Source organism: Puma concolor, chromosome E4 (genome assembly GCF_028749965.1).
Source record: "Puma concolor isolate L17-30 chromosome E4, mPumCon1.1.hap2, whole genome shotgun sequence".
Classification (NCBI taxonomy): Eukaryota; Metazoa; Chordata; class Mammalia; order Carnivora; family Felidae; genus Puma; species Puma concolor.
This window is the reverse complement of record NC_141683.1, coordinates 4,886,506-4,906,355: the sequence shown is the minus strand read 5'-3', so window position 1 is coordinate 4,906,355 and position 19,850 is coordinate 4,886,506. Positions and strand designations below refer to the sequence as shown.

At 50.2% G+C, this 19,850-nt stretch overlaps 1 protein-coding gene and 1 pseudogene across 4 annotated transcripts in view; one reads left to right on the top strand and one right to left on the bottom strand.

Moving 5' to 3' along the window:
* Nucleotides 1-19,147, top strand: part of DCAF8 (DDB1 and CUL4 associated factor 8) — a 41,924-nt gene extending 22,777 nt beyond the window's left edge. For all 4 annotated transcript variants that reach the window (XM_086694670.1, XM_086694672.1, XM_086694669.1 and 1 more), the window contains 8 exons: nucleotides 2,795-2,905; nucleotides 10,362-10,434; nucleotides 10,910-10,967; nucleotides 11,475-11,582; nucleotides 12,890-13,020; nucleotides 16,964-17,083; nucleotides 17,450-17,566; nucleotides 18,189-19,147. In XM_086694670.1, coding sequence (XP_086550796.1) covers nucleotides 2,795-2,905; nucleotides 10,362-10,434; nucleotides 10,910-10,967; nucleotides 11,475-11,582; nucleotides 12,890-13,020; nucleotides 16,964-17,083; nucleotides 17,450-17,566; nucleotides 18,189-18,305 — 835 coding nt within the window. In that variant the 3' untranslated portion in view covers nucleotides 18,306-19,147. The remainder of the gene's footprint in view (nucleotides 1-2,794; nucleotides 2,906-10,361; nucleotides 10,435-10,909; nucleotides 10,968-11,474; nucleotides 11,583-12,889; nucleotides 13,021-16,963; nucleotides 17,084-17,449; nucleotides 17,567-18,188) is intronic.
* Nucleotides 5,695-7,490, bottom strand: LOC147572269 (small ribosomal subunit protein eS25 pseudogene; annotated as a pseudogene).
* Nucleotides 19,148-19,850: the final 703 nt, after the last annotated feature.

Sequence of the window (19,850 nt, the reverse complement as noted above, 5' to 3'; positions counted from 1 at the left end):
AATCAGGGACTGTGAGTTTTCAAAAAGTTTTTGCTTTAAGGATTGAAATAGTAGCGGAAAGCTTGACTGAGGTGGGGAGCTGAATGGCTGGAAAATCGAAGCTATTCTTAAGTTTAAGCTGGTGTGCGAACATCCACTTACATCAGAGACGTTTTTGTGTGAAGCCGGCGTAAGGGGAACTTTTCCGTATTTATGCTAGCTGCGTCTCTGGAAGCTGGTGGTATTGGCTGACCTCTTAGGAAAAGAGTTGGCTTTGGAGCTGTGGATGGGATATTCGTTTAGCCAGTGGCAGCCAGTTTGAAATCTTCTTCACAGGAATTCTTTGGTTTGACTTGTAATTATTTTCCTTTTTTTTTTTTTTTTTATTTTTTTGCTGGAACATACCTGCTTATTAAAAAACTGCAAATTTTATAGCGAAACTTAGTAAATTTGTTTCCTGTGTTTTTGTGTGCTGCCTCCTCCTAATGTGAAAAACATTTTTCCCCCTGCTGCCATCGCGATTAATCATTGAAACAATTTTTTTTTAAGTTTTTATTTAAGTAATCTCTACACCCAACATGAGACTCGAACTCACGACCCCAAAATCAAGAGTTGCATGCTCTTTCGACTGAGCCAGCTGGGTACAAGATTAATCATTTTTATAGCACATCTGCCAGTTCCCCAGAGGGCCCAAGGTACTCTGCATTTATCCACCGGGAGAGAGAATTCTTTGTTTCAGGTGAATAAAGTGAAGCATTAGAAAGATTGAGTTCTGTCAGGATTACAGGACAGTGAAGCCCTATTTCATAATCTGTCCCTCTTTTTTTTTTTTTTAAGTTTATTTATTTTGAGGTGGGGAGAGACAGAGAGAGAGGCAGAGAGAGACTCCAGCTCGCACCCAGAGAGCCCCATGTGGGGTTCAAACTCCCAAGCTGTGAGATCAGGACATGAAGTGAAGTCAAAAGTCGAAAGCTTAACCAACTGAGCCACCCACGTGTCCCCAGGTTTCTTCCTTTTGCTTCCACGTGGTCACCTTTATATTTGTCTGACCCTCTCCTTCTGAAGGTCCAAACTGCTGAGGAAATGGAATGGTTCTGTGAAAAGCAGCATCTGCTCGTTCTGTCTACAGCCCGATTAGACGGGGCACCCGGGTGGCTCGGTCGGTTAAGCGTCCAGCTCTTGATCTTGGCTCAGGTCATGATCTCTTGCTTCATGAGTTTGAACCCTGTGATGGGCTCTGAGCTGACAGTGCATAGCCTGCTTGGGATTCCTTCTCCTCCCCGCCCCCGTCCACTTGCGTGCTCTCTTTCAAAAAAACAAAAACAAATGATTAGAGCTGTCTCTTCTCCACTGCTGGTTTTATTCCTTAAACTCTTTTTGGAGTGTTTTCTACCTTGTGTTTTTGAGGTTGTGTATGTGTGTGTATTTCCTAATGACATTCATTTTTCACGATTTCCATCTACTGTTTTAATGAAAGGTTACAGAGATTTTAAAATCAAGTAAAATCTCTCCACTTTGCGTAGCGCATTTCTAGGCTGGAGTGACTTTGACCAGGCAGAGAGGATGCTAAAATCATTTCTTTACCAAGAAACTCGTTGTCATGGTTATATTTCTTTCAGTTTCCATAGCAACAAGATGAGCAAAACTCTAGAATTAAAAACGAAAGCTAGAACCCAGCCCTTTCCTTCCCAGTCTTTCATTTCCTGTAAATTTACTAATCTCTGTGATGTCACATTTGACTGGCTGGACACTTAGACCTGGGAAGCCGTAGTGCCACCTTTAAGCTGGGACAGAATAGAATTATTTAGTCCGAGCCTTCTGGCTACAACTTCAGAATTTTAGAGAGTTTCCTCAGGACCCCAGTACCCTCCTAAGGACTGCCTTTTGTGGTACAATCAGAGGAGTAATTTAGAGAGGATTAGCCAGCCTTGTAGACAGCTGTCTTCTTAGGAATCTCCTCTCCTAGCTCACTTCGGGTAAAGGAAGAATGCTGGTTTCCTCCGGGCTGTCCCTGTGCCAGGAAACTGTGGCTTGTCAGTCTTCAGTGTGCATGTTTAGAGCTGGGTTGTGACACTTCTGTGGAATCCGGGAGACAGATTTAACCCTAAGGTCCCTTCTGGCCACTGTTTTCATGATTGGTCCTCTTGCTGACTGCTCCCAGATGATTGGGAGGGTGTTTTTATCTAGGACGGGAAGGTGTGGGCAGGGTCGTCATGTTGGGCTCCAGCTAAACTGACACCACCTGGGGAGCAGTACTTTTGCGTACGTGTACCTTACATGTCTTGGGGAACACCGGAAAATGACTTCACTACGCATTTGTTTTTCCATTCCTCAAAGTAGCATTTATTAAATATACGTGGAAGTGATTTTGTCTTGTTCTTGTTCCAGTGTTCAAAACTAACAAAACCACTTTTTCCGTTTCTAAGTTTTTATTTATTTATTTATTTATTTATTTGGAGAGAACATGCACAAACATGTGAGTGGGGGCGGGGGAGGGGGGGTGGGGGGGGAGAGAGAGAGAGAGAGAGAGAGAAAGAGAGAGAAAGAAAGAATCCCAAGCAGGCTCGTCGCTGTCAGCTCAGCGCCTATCACCGGACTTGAACTCATGAATCGTGAGATCATAACCTGAGCAGAAATCAAGAGTCAAATGCTTAACCGACTGAGCCTCCTGGTGCCCCAAGACCACTTTTTTCTTTCTTTCTCAATCAGAATCTGGTTTCTTCGTAGCTTTGTCCGCATTACTCTCTGCTCTCTCTTGCCATGACCATCTGGGTATTTTCGAGAATATAACTTTTCTACTTTTCTACTCTTAAAGGAAACTGGTGGTGACAAAAGAGAAGGAGAAGAAAGTGGGGCTCTATACGATCTATGTGAATCCTGCCAATACCCACCAGTTTGCAGTGGGTGGACGAGATCAGTTTGTAAGGTGAGTCTGGCTCCTTTGTGTCTCTGAGGAGTTTGAGACTTGACGCATTGGCTGCCGCCAGGTGTCTCTTGTGGGAATGTGTGAATGGCCTAGGAATCCATTGCCCGCCGTCTTGAGTTTTTTATCGTCTTCCAAGGAGTTTAAGCTCCTTCTGAGGCATTCTGTTCCCTAATGTAACAGTCCTGATGTGGGGGGTGGGGGGTAGCTTACCATATTATAGAGATGATCAAGTTTTAAAGAAGTTTGATAAATTGGCCAAGGTCCCTACAGAGCAGCTGAGACATAAACCCAGGTTTACTAGCAAATCCTCTATTGGTAAATATTTTCCACCATTTTTCATGTATAAGTTAACATGTACTAAAAATTTTGAATGGTTTCGCATACAGATCTGAGTGGGAGTTCTCACTGTGAACTCAGGGTTTTTGACTCCCACTGTCATGAACCAGTTTTCTTTTTTCATAGTGATCCCTTCGTCACTGTGAACATTTGCTATAACGCTTGCTGTTGGGGCCCATCCTAAGGAAAACCAGACTTCAGAGATTCAGTGCTCACGTGCACCACTTAGCTTCCTTCTAGCCCTTCGTCACAAACTTAGTCACGTCACAAAACCCCTACCCAGTTGGCCTGCGTGAACTATATTTCTGTGGCTATACCATCCCCCTTTGCTGAGTGATCATCAGTTTAAAAGGGAGGAGACAGAGGATCACTAGGAAAATAAATGACTTTTTGCTTTCCTGGTGGTGGGTGGAAAGCATTATCTTACTTTTTCAACGAAAACTCATTTTTGTAACTGTATTCTGAAATTAATTTCATTGATAAGTGTCTTGGGGGTAGATTCAGTTTTTAGAAATGCATGAGAGATGACCTTCCCTTGTTCAAGAATCCTGCCACAAGAGAATTGGGCAACTTTGTTACTCTCTACTTCCTGTTTCCCTCGCTTTTCAAATTCCTGTCCTTTATTCACCAATAACAGATACATAGTGGTAGTTTTTGTTTTGTTTTGTTTTTTAAATAAGCAGTTGATCAACAGGGGTTGGAGTTGTCAGAACGACCAGGTGGTGCCTCCTGCAAATGGGGCATTTACTGAAATTCCTGATTTGGATTTTCTGCCCAGAGCCTTGGATTGCTTGAAAAGTCCGTGTCTGTAGATAATTCACCCACTGGTCCTTGATGTTTGGAGGAGACTGAAGCAGTTGGCTTTATTGAGAACTGCAGTTGATAATGCCTTAATCCAAAGCTAATACTTGGCCATGGTTAGAGTAAAGCTGGAAATTAGTTTTAGCATTTCAGCACAAGGGGAAATACTTCGATTTTCTGTTTCTTGTCAGCTTCAGTATCCCCTGTCCCTTTGTACATCCCAGATTCTGAGGAGATACGGGCTATTTACTTGGCAGAAGCCTGTGTGGGTTTTGAGGCCCCCTGACCCTGTGCAAGCAGATGGCCCTTATAGCATCCCAGCTCTTCTCTGACGTTAGGGTCATCCCCAGTTTCTCTGGCACCTCTTCGGTTCAGCCAGTTGAATGTTTTGGGATTTCCCCATCAGAGCTCACCTTTTCGGTACAAATTTGAAAGTATCGTTACTGGATAGTTTACATCATACGCCATTTGCTTTCATTCCTAGCCTGAAGGAATTCCTTCAAGGGAACACAGAGAAATAGCTTACTCATCCTCAAGGCCTTTGCATCATGAGTACAAAATTTTGTTTTAGTGTTGTGAGGGAGCGTTGAAAGGAAGCCTAGAGAGACATGCTTTTTGGGCTGTGAGCCCAAAAAGGTGGGGGAAGGAGGGGAAAGAAGGGAAAAAGTAGGCAAATGGAGATGGTGGAGGTGTGAGTGCCTCCTACTAAATCTTGTTTGGGTTGGTTAACGAATCGAAAGGCGTGAAGAAGAGGAGAATGTATCAGATGAATGAATCCTGTGGTGGTTGGTGGACAGGTAAATATATTGGTAAAGGACTTGGAGTGGGTAGATGGTCCCTTTGCTTCCCTGTCCTTGGGCTGATCTTCACAAAACAGAGAACACTAGATTACCGGCAGGTGGCGGGGAAGAGGAGGTGAGGCGGGAAGAGAGAGACTATAACGTGACAAGTTGGTGGGTACCTGGAGGAGCGTGGAGGGAGGTAACATAAGGGTGCTGGGTGCTGAGGTCATGCCGAAGCCACTCTTTATCTGATTTAAAATGTGAAGGGCATAGAAAGACTCACTGCCGCGGAGATGTCACTTCTTCCCAACTGGATCTGCTGATTTGGTGCAGTTCTAATCAACATCCCAGCAAGTTATTCTATGGATAGTGACAAACCCTTTCTAAAGTTTATACAGAGAGGCAGGAGACCCATAATAGTCAACACGGTGTCGAAGGGCAAGAACGAAGCTGGAGGACTGACGCTACCCGATTTCAAGACTTACAGTGATGAAGATGGTGTAGTACTGGCAAAACAACAGACAGACGGATCAGTGGGCTAGACCAGAGAGCCCAAAAGTAGACCTGTGTGAGTGTAGTCCTCTTACCTCTGACAAAGGAGTGTAGGCAGTCCAGTGGAGCAGAAGTAACCTCTTCCACAGATGGTACTGAGACAGCTGGGCATCCACGTGTGGAAAAAAAGGGAATCTAGGCACACACTTTACACCCTTCACAAAAACTGACTCGGGTGGATCATAGACCTACCAGTAAAACCCCAAACTATAAAACTCTTAGGTGATCACGTAGGACAAAACCCAGATGACCTTGCTGGGGTACGGTGATGCCTTTTTACTTCAATTTTGATTTAATAAGTTTTTATTGTCTAAAACGTACATTTGGTGGGATCTATTCATGCGTCTTCACCAGCGGCTGGGGCATCTCCGTCCTTGGTGTTCCTGGTGTAAATAGCTTGAGCTCTGTACTTTGAAACCAGTTTGATAAATCCTTCGCTAAGGAGCTCCTGAGGGGCTGCCTTGGCCAGAAAACCTCAAATCCCCGGTGTCTCGGGACAGACAACAGCTAGAGTCTGAGCTTATGGTTAGGAACGGCCTTCCAGAGTTTGTCATGAGTTGCTTTGTCAAACAAGACCAGGTTATGGAGCTTGTCCCAAACTTTGCCTTTGGACACTTCTTTTTGGCCTTGCCCCCAGATTTGTTCACTGGGTCTTTGTCTTTTTTGGCCAACTTTTTGGCATCTTTCTTCTTCTCGTCGTCCTTGGGTGGCATTGCAAAGCTCAGAGAGCAGCGGGCACCCCTGCGGGCCTTGCTGAGATGTTGGACCAGAAGTGGTGACGCCTTTTCAGATACAACACCAGAGACACAGTTTGTGAAAGAAATAGTTGATAAGGTGGACTTTATTAAAATGAAAAACTTCTGCTCTGTAAAAGACACTGTCGAAGAGAATTAGAAAACAAGCCACAGATTGGGATTAAATATTTGCAAAAGACCTATCTGAGAAAAGACCGTTGTTTAAAATACATAAAGAACTTTTAAAACTCAACGATAAGAAAACAGCTCAAAAAAAAAATGGGTCAGAGACCTTAACAGACGCCTCACTGAAGAAGGTATATAGGTGGCAAGTAAATACATAAAAAGGTGTTCCACTTCTGTGTCATCGGGAAAATACATATTAAGCAACAAGAGACTGCTACAGAACACGGACCACAGCAAATGCTGGCAGGTATGTGGAGCCACGGGAACCCTAACAATTGCTGGGAATGCAAAATGGTACAGCCACGTTGGAAGACAGTGTGATTGTTTCTCATAGAACTAAACATGCTGTTTCGTTTGATCCAGCAGCCATGCTTCTTGGTATTTATCCAGAGGAGCTGAAAACTTCTGTCCACAACGAAACCTGTACACGACGTGCATCACAGCTTTATTCATCATTACCAAAACTTGGGAACAACCAAGGTGTCCCTCAGTGGGTGAATGCATAAACTGGGACATCCAGATAATGGGATGGGATTCAGTGCTAAAAACAAAATGAGCTAACGAGGCACAAAAAGACATGGAGGGACATGAAATGCACATTACTAAGTAAAAAAAAAAAAAACCAATCTGAAAAGGCTACATACTATGCGATCCCAGCAACATGATATTCAGGAAAAGGCAGTAAACTATGAGGACAGTAAAAATACTAGTGGTTGTTACGGGAGAGGCGAGAAGAACAGGCAGGGCACAGAGGATTTTGGGGACAGTGACAGTGCTCTGTATGATACCATAATGATGGGTAGGTGTCATCATCCATCTGTCCAAACCTGTAGAAAGGACCACGTCAAGAGCGAGCCCTCAGGTAAACTGTGGACTTTGGGCGATCATGATGTGTGGGTGTAGCTTCATCCTTGGTAAGAGCAAACACAAACCACTCTGGTGGGTGTTGTTGATAATGGTGGGGATCATGCTCACGTGTGGACAGAGAGTGTATGAGAAATCTCTGTCAGCTCTCTCAACTTGACTGTAAGCCTGGGACTGCTCTAAAAAATAAAGTCTCTGCCATTTGAAATTTCTTCCTGTCCTATGCTCAGAAAATAAGGGAAAAATTCGTATTCATCTTTGTATCGGCGCTGTCTGGCTCAGTAATTGACAAGCTACACTGCCTGTTTTTTTCCTAAGTAAAGTTTTATTGGAGCACAGCCCTGGCTGTTCATCTACGTGTTATCCAAGGCTGCTTTTATGCTACAGTGGCAGAGTTCAGTAGTTGTATCAAGGACCAGGTGGCTTGTCAGCTTAAAATATTCACTATCTTGCCATTTAAGAAAAAGTTTACCAACCCCTAGTCTAGCTTCACAGCTAGAATATAGTAGTTTTTTTTTTTTTTAAGTTTATTTATTTTGAGAGCGAGAGCACATGCACAGGGGTGGGGGGGGGGGGGTGGGGGGGCAGAGAGAGAGAGAATCCCAAGCAGACTCCATGCTGTCAGCACAGAACCTGACATGGGCTTGATCCCATGAACTGGGAGATCTGACCTGAGCCAAAAATAAAGAGTCCAATGCTTAACCGGTTGAGCGCCCCCAGGCGCCCCGTAGAATATAGTAGGTTCTTGATAAATACTGAAGAAAGGGGAAGGAATGTAAAGATTTCCTCATAAAGAGGAGGGGCAGAGCGCATTAGATACTGAGGAATACTGAATGGTCCGTATACCAAAATATTGCATATTTAAATGTGTTTTACAGGGCACCTGGGTGGCTTAGTCGGTTAAGCGTCCGACTTTGGCTCAGGTCATAATCACAGGTCGTGGGTTTGAGCCCTGCATCAGGCTCTGTGCTGACAGCTCTGAGCCTGGAGCCTGCTTCGGATTCTGTGTCTCCCTCTTTCTCTGCCCCTCCCCTGCTCATGCTCTGTCTCTGTCTCTGTCTCTCTCTCTCAAAAATAAATAAACATTAAAAAATAAGTAAATATGTTTTACTAATTTGCAGACTTAGAAAGTTTACGATTGCTTAGTGACATTTAAGAATTGTTGGTTTAGTTTAGAGGGAAAAAATTGATTATCAGATGCTCTGTTTGTTGAAGAGTACTAATTAGCAATACAGCAGTCTCCTATTTGTGGGTTGTTTTTTTTTTTTTTTTTGATAGCTAGGGGAGGGGCAGAGAGAGAGGGAGACGCAACTAAGCAGGCTCCGCGATGTCAGCACAGAGCTGTACATGGGGCTCAAACCCACGAAACGTGAGATGGTGACCTGAGCCGAAACCAAGAACCAGACGCTTAACCAACTGAGTCACCCAGGCACCTGTCCTATTTGTCTTTTCTTTATTCGGTGTTCATTTAGCAAAGATTTCTGGGTAATTCTCAATGCAGGAGGATATTAAGCAAGAAATTGTGGAGAATAGAAGTATGTATTGATTCATTCATTTCTTCATCCAGTGTTTACTAAGCACCTGCTATGTGCTAGACACACACTTGACTAGACATACAGGGAGCATTCTGGAGAAACAGGTATGTAAGGATTAAAAATATTAAGTAACTTCCCAGAATTACTCATCTACTAAGTAGCAGAGTTAGTATTTGAACTCAGATCGTACGCCTCAGATGTGGTAGAAACCCTTTCACCATGCTGTTCTTTCTCACAGAGGAAATATTAAAGACAAAATTAGCGTATCAGGTAGAGGGAGCAGTGTGTGTGGAGGTGAGAGAGTAAGGTTGTGACATGGTTTCTTCAGGGAAGCATCGCTTTCTTGTTTTGTTTTTGTGTAACGTGTAGGATCTTTTGAGAAGAGATGGAGAGTTGTATGTACTAAGGAGTTTGGACTTTATCTAGTAGAAAATACAGAGTCACTGAGTAGATTTTAAGCCGGGAATTTACACAAAATATTGCATTTTGGAAAGATTCTGGTGATGACATGAGCAAGGAGGTCAGAAGGATACAAATAATCTCAGCGAAACCTCTCTCTAGGTTGCGGTTTCCCTGTACAGAGGCTGGAGAGCTGAAGACCCGGCCTCTGGGGAACATGGGCATTTTAGAGAGACAGACAGACGAGCTCATGAACACCAGTAAGGGGCCGTTGGCCATCAAGGAAAGACACCGTTTGAGGGCAGGAGTGGTGAACGCTGTCGGGATGCGAGAGGGACGCCCCGAGACCCTGCTGTGGGTGGAGGCCGTCAGGTCCTGGTGACTTGAGCCAGACAAGTCTCAGTAGAGGGCTGAGGGCCGAGGCTGGACTGCAGTGGATTGAGAAGTGAATAGGGAGCGAGGAGGTGAAAACGTTGATGCAGGTTGCTCTGCTTAGTAATTTGACTACAACAGGGAAGGGCAGAAAAGGCAGCGGTGGGGCCGGTCAGTGGAGGGAGGGTTTTTGAGAAGTGGGCGGACAGGCACGAGGAGGAGGTTGAAGAGTAGACAGACAGAATCCGGTCCTGCAGGGATGAAGTTAAGAGCAGCTGCGGAGAGGAGGCGTGGAGACTGGAGGAAACACGCCGCCGTGTGTGGTTTCTCCCGGATGTCCAGTGCCTGGCGGGATGCTCGCACACGACATCTGCCCCAGATGTTGGAATGGATGGTCAGAGGTTGGGTTGCAGAGATGAGGGAAGGGGACCGTGGTTGGATGGGAATGAAGGCGGGAGAGAGGATGTCTGGAGGAGATCCTGATGTGGTGGGTGTTCGTAATTGCCACCGTGGGGAACGAGAGGGAGAACCAGCCAAGTAAGGGGCCAAGACGGGACTGAAGACCTGAGGACTTGCACGAGCCCGGCCTGGTAGCAGCGGACCCTGTTGGGGAGCTTTCGGTGGAAATCAACAGTAAGCGATTACAAGCTGGGTGAGGAGAGAAGCCGCTGCAGGCTGATGTGGTTTAGGATTACCACCTGGAGAAGAGCTAGGGTTTGGAAGGGGGTAGGAGAGGCGGGCCTTCAGGGAAGAGCGGGAGCCAGAAGCTTGGTTGGGGACTGTCCTTTATCTGTCCTGACCTCCCACTGGCTGTGGTTCCCGCCACTACGCATTGCAGCTCTTCAAGGGATCGGTTTGTAAGTTGTAACATCTCCGTCGTTTCCGCCCACGGCAGGATTTACGACCAGAGGAAAATTGATGAGAATGAGAACAACGGAGTGCTCAAGAAATTCTGTCCTCACCACCTGGTAAGGTTCACGAGGGGCCGGTGGTTCCAGGCTTCCCCGACTCAACCCCAAGGCTGTCCCCAAACTTGTCGGCCTGGCGGGTGGAGCTTGGACTTTGGAGTCAGACCCCTGGATTTGAATCCTGGCTCCACCACTTACTGGCTTTGCGGTCTCCGGCAGTCGCTTCACCTCCGTTAGCTAGGTTTTCTTAGCGACAAAGTGCGGAGGTAAAGATAACTGCCTTGCCCCGTGACGGTGGGGCTGAGTGAGATAGGGCGGATGTAGGATGGCTGGCATCCTACAGAAGACGGCCAGCCGAAAGCCCTCTCCCCCGAGGCGGCCACGTGTCACTGGCTGTACTCCTGTCCGTCTCTCTCTCCCGCTCTCTCACTCTCTGGGAGAAGATGTAGGGGAGTTTGAAGGAAAACCTGTTTCCTGAAGGTGGTGTGACAAGTGGGGGGGTGGGGCATCAGTCAGTATCTGCTCCTTATTGCAGGTGAACAGTGAGTCCAAAGCAAACATCACCTGTCTTGTGTTCAGCCACGACGGCACAGGTACGTGCGCAGGGCCCGGCTCCGAGGCTGGCGCGCCCCCTCTGTCCAGGGAGCTGCCGGGCCAGTGAGGCGCGTGCCCTCCGGCGCTCACCGCCGTGCCCTGGCTCCGAGTGGAGCAGCTGGGGAGTAGTCGCTGCTGGTGAGCACACGAGCGGGAGGACACAGCAGACGACCCCCGGAGGCGCCGGGCGCCACCCGCAGATCAGATTTCGCAGCGCCCGTCCCGAAGCCCAGGCTCCTTGCCTGAGCAGGTGCTCATGCCTTCGGCTCCTCCTCGAGTCAGTGGGTGTGACCTTCCTGAGCATCCTGCTACCCCTGGGTTGGCAGCGTGTTCTCAGTCTACCCTGGACACCTGACCTGCCTGCCGTTCCAACCGAGTGAGATGGGTGCCATCCCCGGGTATTAGGAGGGGGCACTACCGGCCAGAAGCTGCACCCCAGCCCCCGACTCCTGGTCCCGGCTGTTTTTCAGCCTTTGCCTTCACTACTGTCTGCTTGTTCTTGGCAGAGCTCCTGGCCAGTTACAACGACGAAGACATTTACCTCTTCAACTCCTCTCACAGCGACGGGGCCCAGTATGTGAAGAGATACAAGGGCCACAGAAATAATGCCACAGGTGAGGCTGTCTTTTAGTTTCTGTCCGGTGGCTTAGAGAACTGCAGTGTTTCGATCAGGTTGTACAGATAAGAACTACCTGAGGGACTTGGCAGGGGGAGGGTGTCCCTGATTAATTGGCCAGGGGTTTTCACGGGTCTGCTGTGCTCAAGCACGGAGGGCCCGAGGCCCCTCGATCCCTGCAGTGAGGTTACTTCCTCTGGGCGTAAGGAGACGTGGGTGACTATTTTTCCAGGCGACTACAGGCTTACCAGGCTTACCGGGCTTGTCGGGGAGTCTGGGAAAGCCGTCCGCTGCCCGTGGTACCGAACTGCCTGAAATGGGGAGCTGCTCACTCTAGGGTGGAGGGGGCGGTGGGCCTCTGGGAGGAGCCAGAGGAGGAGGAGGGTGGTGCTGGGGGCTCCTCCCCAGTCTGCGGCGGGAACGGCCGTCTGGGTTCTGCGTGTGGCTGCCTAGCTTCGCCGTGCCACGGACTCACTGCCGACCTTTCGGAAATGCCGAAGCGTGGCTTCTGTCTTCAGACATCTGATTCAGCTGGCGTGGGGTACAGCGTGGTTGGAGTTCTTGAGAAGCTCCCTACTGGACTCTCGTGTACAGAAAAGTTGGGGTGGCCACGGCTCTGTTGCTGCCACCACTCCCAACAAGTATCTGTCATAATTTTGACTTGGAGGGACGTGTCCTTTCCTTCCGAGCGAGTGAGAGCGGGAGAACTTGGGCTTGGAACTTAGTCCACGGGCAGCCAGGGCGAGGGTGCAGCCCCGTGCTCGGCGCGGAGCTTGGGCCCCCAGCTCCCCTAGCCACGTCCCAGAGTGGAGCCCTGTTGTTCAGTCTTGGGTACGGGCGCTTCTTATGGGCAGCTGTGGCATATTCCTCCGTCGTCCTTAGCCCCACTGCCGGCCCAGGAAGCACTGACGGGGTCCTAAGGAAGCACACAAACCAAGGATGGGCCGGGAGTGTGGAACAGGGCTGCCTAGTGGGGTGATTCAGGCCGGGACAGGTAAGGCATTCGTGAGGCCGGGGGTGCCCCGCAGGGTATAGACCACGGTGATTGAGGCTGCCACCGAGGGACCGGAGCCCCTCTGCCCCACGGAGCTCTTGGAGGGACTAGAAGCAGGCTCGGGGAATGGCATGACTCTTGCTCTGTCTGTTGTATACGCACAAGCCCTTGATTTGGTTTGTGAAAATGAAAGGGATTCTGTGGCTCTTTGCTGACTCGGACTTTGTGAATAACTAAATTCCCTATGAGGTAAATACATACAGGCCTGATGCCAACTTCCGTGTGGTTTCTTCCCTCGTTCATCGTTTCAGTAAAAGGCGTCAATTTCTATGGCCCCAAGAGCGAGTTTGTGGTGAGCGGCAGTGACTGCGGGCACATCTTCCTCTGGGAGAAGTCCTCCTGCCAGATCGTGCAGTTCATGGAGGGGGACAAGGGAGGCGTGGTGAGTACGCTGTGCCGGCCTGGCCGGCTCCCTGCGCTTCTCGCCGTTGAGGTAGGTGTTCGCAGGGCCCCTGAGTTCACTGTGGCGGCGCGATGCCCTGTCTTGGAGTCTGGCCAGCCACATCGAAGGCACCAGGGGGTGCTGAGGTTTGCATGGGATGTTTTCTCCCGTGTTCTGCCTTCTGCCCCTCTGAGGCATGGTTTGTTCGGGAGAGAAAGGGACTGTAGGGAAGAGCCTGTGGCCTGAATGAGGGGTCTCTAGCCATGCACCTTTTCTGAAAGGAGAGCACTGGAGTTCAGGGCACTCCCATCGTGCCCGGTGCCAAAGGGGTCTCCGTGCCACGTGCCTCATCCCTTAAGAGTAGCTGAGTAGGCATCTTGGCTGGATCCTGGGTCAGTGGATACGAGGTAGGAGGAGCACTTTTCAGGCAGTTGGGAGACTCAGAATATGGTCCACACATCCTTCCGTGGGGCATTCAGTGTTGGGTTTCTGTCATGTGACAATAGCGTTTTATTTATATAGGAGAATATCCTTGTACTTAGGAGATACATATTAAGTACGTAGAGGTGAAGTGTCATGTTTATATTTAAATGAATATAAACCCATAACATCTACATTTAGATAGGGACAGAGCAAATACGGTGATTTGTTGTGGTGGTGGTTTAAATAATGACTGAGCGGGGCGCCTGGGTGGCGCAGTCGGTTAAGCGTCCGGCTTCAGCCAGGTCACGATCTCGCGGTCCGGGAGTTCGAGCCCCGCGTCAGGCTCTGGGCTGATGGCTCGGAGCCTGGAGCCTGTTTCCGATTCTGTGTCTCCCTCTCTCTCTGCCCCTCCCCCGTTCATGCTCTGTCTCTCTCTGTCCCAAAAATAAATTAAAAAAACGTTGAAAAAAAATTAAAAAAAATAAATAAATAAAATAAATAAATAAATAATGACTGAGCAGCCTGCTGTACAGCCCATGAGCAGATCAGTCTGCCTGTCCTTTGAATTCCAGACACCCTTCGTAGGGGTAGGGTAGAAAGGAAGCATGAGGGGTCCTGAATTGGGGAGTGAAGTACGGTCAGCTCTTAAGACCCATCTAGCTCATCATATATTTTTTTTCTTTTTTGAGACCCAGACTCTGAAAAGGAATTTAGTGGCTTCCTATTGTAAGGTTTTTGGACTGCAGAAGATCTAAAGAGGCAGTTTGGGAGACTGCCTTGTACTGATTACCCGAGTCTGGTTAGGAGCCTGTCAGGAACGGCTGAGACAGCTTGGTCTCTCTCCCTTTTCATCCTGTCTCAGCTCCGGGCAGTTGCAAAGAGCCCATCTCTTCATGAGGTGTCCAGACAATGGTGGTAGAATTTAAAATGGTGCTTTGCAGTCAGGCTCCCTTTCCTTGTGTGTTTCTTGCCTTCACGTGAAGCTCTTTCAGATTTTTTTCTGGTTTTGTCTAAGTTTTTGGGACCTGGGGCCAGTAGAGATCCCAGGCTTCTCTGGCCTGGACGCATGTGGAGAGGGTGTGGAGCTTGAAGGCGTATCTCACTGTTGCCCGCTTCCTGTTCTGCCCTTCCGTAGGTCCTCCTCTATCACCTGCAGTGAACAAACTAAAACACTGGAGTCTTCGTGAGAATTCTGCAGTAGGCATGTAGTCAGAAGGAAGTCAGAAGGGCCCAGTGAATCCTTTCTAGATCATAAACTGTCTTGCGTTCCGTTCCGGAGAGACGCAGGGCCGATTGCCCTCTCCCAAACCACTCTGCAGGCCGGTTTGCTTTCAGCTCTGCCAATAGCAGGGTCTGATGGGTAATCCAGGTTCTCAGGTGGAGAGGGCAGCCGCTTGGGATAGGCAGGCCCCACGCCTGGATCTGGTGGTCACGAGAGTGAGAGACCAGAACAAGAGATCAAGAGGCTGCACCCTGAAGAGCGTTTCCCAGCTTGTTCTTGTCCCCATGTGAGCTTGATGATCTGTGTGTTCCCACCTGGCCACCTCCGTGTTTTTGGCCCTAACTTCCCCGCAGCAGGTCGCCAGGCACCAGCCTCCAAAGAAGACGCATTGCAGCTCATTGTAAAGTAGAATATTACAGCCAGAAGGGATCTTAGAAGTTATCATCCGCCTTGCCCAGGTCTCTCGACTCTGGTTTTGCGTCAGTCTCTAGTCCTTTCTTTGTTCCCATTTAAGGACAAGGGGGTGGGGTTGATGTTAAGGACAGTCCTTGGTCCCCCAGAGCACTTCACTGCTCTGTCCCATCTGCGTATCTCCCAGCCCAGGCCTCATGAGGCTGGAGCTCGTTGCTCCGCTCAGGTTGTTACTGACCGGGTAGTGCTGGCGTTCAGACGGGCCTGGCCCGGAAGCTCTCTGTCGGCTCCCCCTGCAGGCTCCAACCCAGGTACTATACGGTATTGACTGCTGTCTCTCTTGCCCTTGGCTTTGTCCTTAGTCCCAAGTTCCAAGAAATTTTTTTGATTTTGCTGACTTGCTCCAGGAGAGGTAGTCAGGGTGGAGGGCTCATCAGGAGGCGGCGGAATGATCTCTGGTTTGTACGTGTAAGTTGTCACGTATCTTTGGATAATAATCTCCGGCAGTGGAGCTCCTGTCTGGGGTCTCCTCATGCCGCAGATGCTGAGAACTGTCCGCACTACCCGAAAAGAGCTCCAGTAGAAACTTCGCAGTGAGCTGATACGGGGCTTGAGAGAAGGAGAAGAGGGGAAACGTGGTTTCTGCTTTACTCTCAGGCTTGGGCTTCACTTCAGTCTTCTCTGAGCATTTATTTACTTGTAAAATGGAAGAACAAAGACGATTGGAAGCCCGGGTCAGTATTATTTTCCATGCTGGCCCCAGTTTCCCCTCAGCTGCGCTCTCTGCGTGTGCAGGCCAGGCAGAGGAGGTTGGTCCAGAGAGAAGGAAAAGATAAAAGAGGCTTTTTGCCAGGGGTTGTTTTTTTGGCCTACGGGGGCAGCTGCAAGGCGGGATGGGATGGTGGGGGGGGCACGGGTGAGGACCGGCTAGGGCCACACCCTCTTCCTTCCGGGTGCCTTTCCTATCTATTCTTCGGCTGACTAAGCCCCAAAATGCTTTAGCAGCTAGATCTGGGACCAGCTCTTCCAGTGGCCCTGGGAGCTGCCTGCCCTGCCCTGCCCTGCCCTGCCCTGCCCTGTTTGGAAGGCTGATGTTTCCAAGTTAGACAGCAGGGGGCATGGGTGCCTCCAGACAGAAGGAAGCTGCTGAAGCCAGAAGGCCTGCCTGTCTGCCACAGTCCCTTTCTCCTGCGCAGTCACTGTACCCAGAGGTGGTTTAGATTGATGCCATGGATGCCCCAGGAAGCTGTGTTCCTACACTGTGCCACCCTGTGGCTGAGCCTGTTGGGCTTTCTGGGTGCACAGCAGGATGCCGTCCCCCTGGGGCGTGCAGGGTTCTCCAGCATCCGCGTGCCTCCACTGCCTCACCCCTCCCAGCCTGTGCCTCCCTCCAGTCCAAGTAAACCGTGCCAAGTGAATGTGATTGTTCTCTCTTTTCTGGGGGCTCAGCGGCAGCTGCTGCTTTCTTCATTTTTAAAAATTTATTTGCCATTTGGTGAAAGGCACTGAGATGTTTTTTTTCCAGCCTTGGGCAAGTTGGAACTGTGGAATCCGGAGTAGATGAGGTCATCTGGACCTCATTGCCTTTTTGTGAAGCCAGCAGTGAGCTTGGCCAGTCACCCGCCTGCCCCTGCGGCTGTGTCTAGGGCGAGGCCACCCCTGCCTATACCTGGGAGATGAGAGATGGGCCTGTTCTATCTATCCAGTCTGTGTCCAGCGCTTCTTCCACCCCCAGGGCCCTTGGCCTGCGTTCGTGATGGTTGGGCCTGCCTTCCCAGCACTCTCTCAGCTCTGATTGAGGAATAGGTTTGGCTCAAGGTGAGTAGTGGTTTTTAAGTCCTATTCCCATATACCTCTGAGCCTGTGGTTTCCTTTCCTCTTGACCAGGTAAACTGTCTTGAGCCCCACCCCCACCTGCCTGTGCTGGCAACCAGCGGCCTAGACCATGATGTCAAGATCTGGGCACCCACTGCTGAAACTTCCACTGAGCTGACGGGGCTGAAGGATGTAAGTGGCTGACTGCGGAGGTCCATGTTGCACTTTGAGTCCAACACCCTCCCCCACACGGCTGTGATTGGCCCTCGGGGAGCATCCCCTGCGCAGGGGTCCAGGGGCAGCTGTGGAGTGCCCTGAGTTCACGGCGGAGTGGGGAAGGGGGGGGGTCTTTAGGAAGAATCGTTCTATTTTAGAGCTTCCTGACCTTCTCAGTGGATAAACCTGGGGCACCCTTTCCTAATCTGGTCTGGCTCCCCTTCGGCTTAACAGCTCCTGAAGGACGTTTTCAGGGGGATGGGGCGCCAGTCCCTTCTGATCAGGGCCGGGGTCCCTAGTCGTTACTCGCCACACTCACCCCCAGCACCCTCTCTGGTTCAGGTGATTAAGAAGAACAAGCGGGAGCGGGATGAAGACAGCTTGCACCATACTGACCTGTTTGATAGCCACATGCTCTGGTTCCTCATGCATCACCTGAGACAGAGACGCCACCACCGGGTAAGCTGGCGTGGGGGGGGGGTGGGTGCCCGGGGGCGGTGACCCCCGCAAGGGTCACATGTCCTAGTGCACACTTCCTCGCCATTTTAAAAAGCAATCGGGTGGTTGTGGTTGGGTTTTTTATCCATTGTCCTGCACCCCCACCAGAGCCCTGGTGTAGCCTTGGAAGAGCCACCAGGCAGACGGGTGGGGTCTGCTCTCTGCTCTCCATCGCCGCGCGTGAGAGCGCGGTGTTTGCAGAGGCGTGAGGGTGGGGAAGGAGTTGGGAAAAATGGTAAGTGTCAGAGTGACTTTCTGTTTTTCCTTCTGCCCGAAGAGGCCTAGGGCAGGGGTTAGCAAACTCTGGCAGTTGGCATGTTGCCTGTTTTGGCAAATAAAGTTTTACTGGAATACAGCCATATCCGTCCATTCGTGTTGTCTGTGGCTGCTTTCGTGCTACCACAGCGGAGCCGAAGAGTTGCAATAGACATATGCAATAGACGTGATCGGTAATAGTTATTATCTGGCCCTTTTAAGGAAAAGTCCGCCGACCCCTGGCCTAGAGCACCTGAGTTACAGTTAAGACCTAACAGGCTTGTCCTCTTTGTGGGGAAACTACTAACAAGCCTTTCCCATTCTACAGCGCTGGCGAGAGCCTGGGGTTGGGGCCACAGATGCAGACTCGGATGAGTCCCCCAGCTCCTCAGACACATCGGACGAGGAGGAGGGCCCCGACCGGGTGCAGTGCATGCCTTCCTGAGGCCTTGGACCCAGGAGGGGCGGGCCGGAGCTGCCAACCCCGATCCTGCCTGGACAGCCCTTTCCTGTCTCAGGCCCTTACCTTCAGCAGAAACGCACTTTGGACTTTTTGCTTTAGATAAAAGAAAGACCTCCTGGGAGAAAGACAGACCAGAGGGGGCGCGAACCTGCGGAGTAGCTAGGAGTAGGAGCCAGGCCCTGGCATGGGCTCCGCGGAGAGGTGCAGAGGGCTCAGCAGAAACGGCCTCTCCCCAAAGCCTTGTTTTTTTTGGGAGGGGGGAGCCTATTTCGTTAACTGGTTTGGGGTAGGGAATGGGGTTTCCTTTTCTTTAATCTCCCTTGTTTCTTGGGTGGGGGGCGGGGATCACTGGCTGTTCAGTACCAATGGGCCGGGGTGGGGGCGGTGGATGTGCCGTTCTCTCTTTGGTTTAGGTTGTTGACCTTTTTCTTTATGTTTTAAAAGTCTGTGACAGTTGCATTCCCCTGCCCCCCCCACCCCCCCGCCGCCCCCAGACGACCCCATCCCAGGATCCCGTTATTCTGGGGAGTCCTTGGAGCCCCTAACCGCCCCACACTCTTCACTTTCCTTCCCACCCGTTCATCCTCTGTCCTTCCCACGGTGTTTCACACATGCCCTTCTCTTCATCCCGTCACCCCTAACTAGGTCTGGTGAGGGGGGCTGGGGTGGCGGGAGGAGGGGCAGAAGTGGAGGAAGGATAGGAAGGATGTTACCTCTTCTGTTACTTAAAAAAAAGTTGTTTGGTGGCAGCAGTCTCCTTGCCCTGTCACTGTTAGAGGCCTAATTTTATATCTATAAATATATTAAAAAGCAAGTCAAACTTGGATGTAGCACGTTAAAATTCTTGTCAGTTTGAATACCTGTATGTCCTCCGTGACTGCAGGGAAGGGACTGAAGGTGGAGGGTGGGGGTCCTGCCCTCGCAGTCACACAGGGCCCAGCCCGCCCTCTGTTTGCGGCCACCAGAGATGGGGGCCGACCCCTGGGGTTTTTGGAGGCTCCAGAACGGAAAGATCCTCGACTCTGCCCTTCTCTGCTTCCTGCCGCGGTTGCGGGGTTGGGAAAACGGAGTTCCTTTCAGTTCTTTGCCCCAGATCTCCTACCTCTCCTTGGGTCTTGTGGGTGCTCCCAGGATGCTCTCCCAACCAGAGGCTGGCCCGTCTTTAAAACTTGACTGAACTGTGACTTCAGGAAGGTTCTGCCACTGCAGACTGTCTCTCCTCATACTGTACGTGACAGAGGACACGCTCACTCTTACCTGTAGCTGCTTGATTCTCTAAGCCACCCACCCTGCCCCAGCAGCTCCCTTCCTCGTGGGAGGAGAGTATAGCAGAGAAAGGCCTCCTGGGGTGGCCTCTCCAGCTGGTCCACCTCTTGACATCTTGCGACTGAGGGACAAATCGTTAATCTAAGGATGAAGATAGCTGGGGCTTGGACACCTGTCTCGTCACTGGTCGCTGAGTGAAAGTCCTAAGTTGAATCTTTGCCCTTATTGCTTGTGCTGCTATCCACCCCACCCCACCCCGCC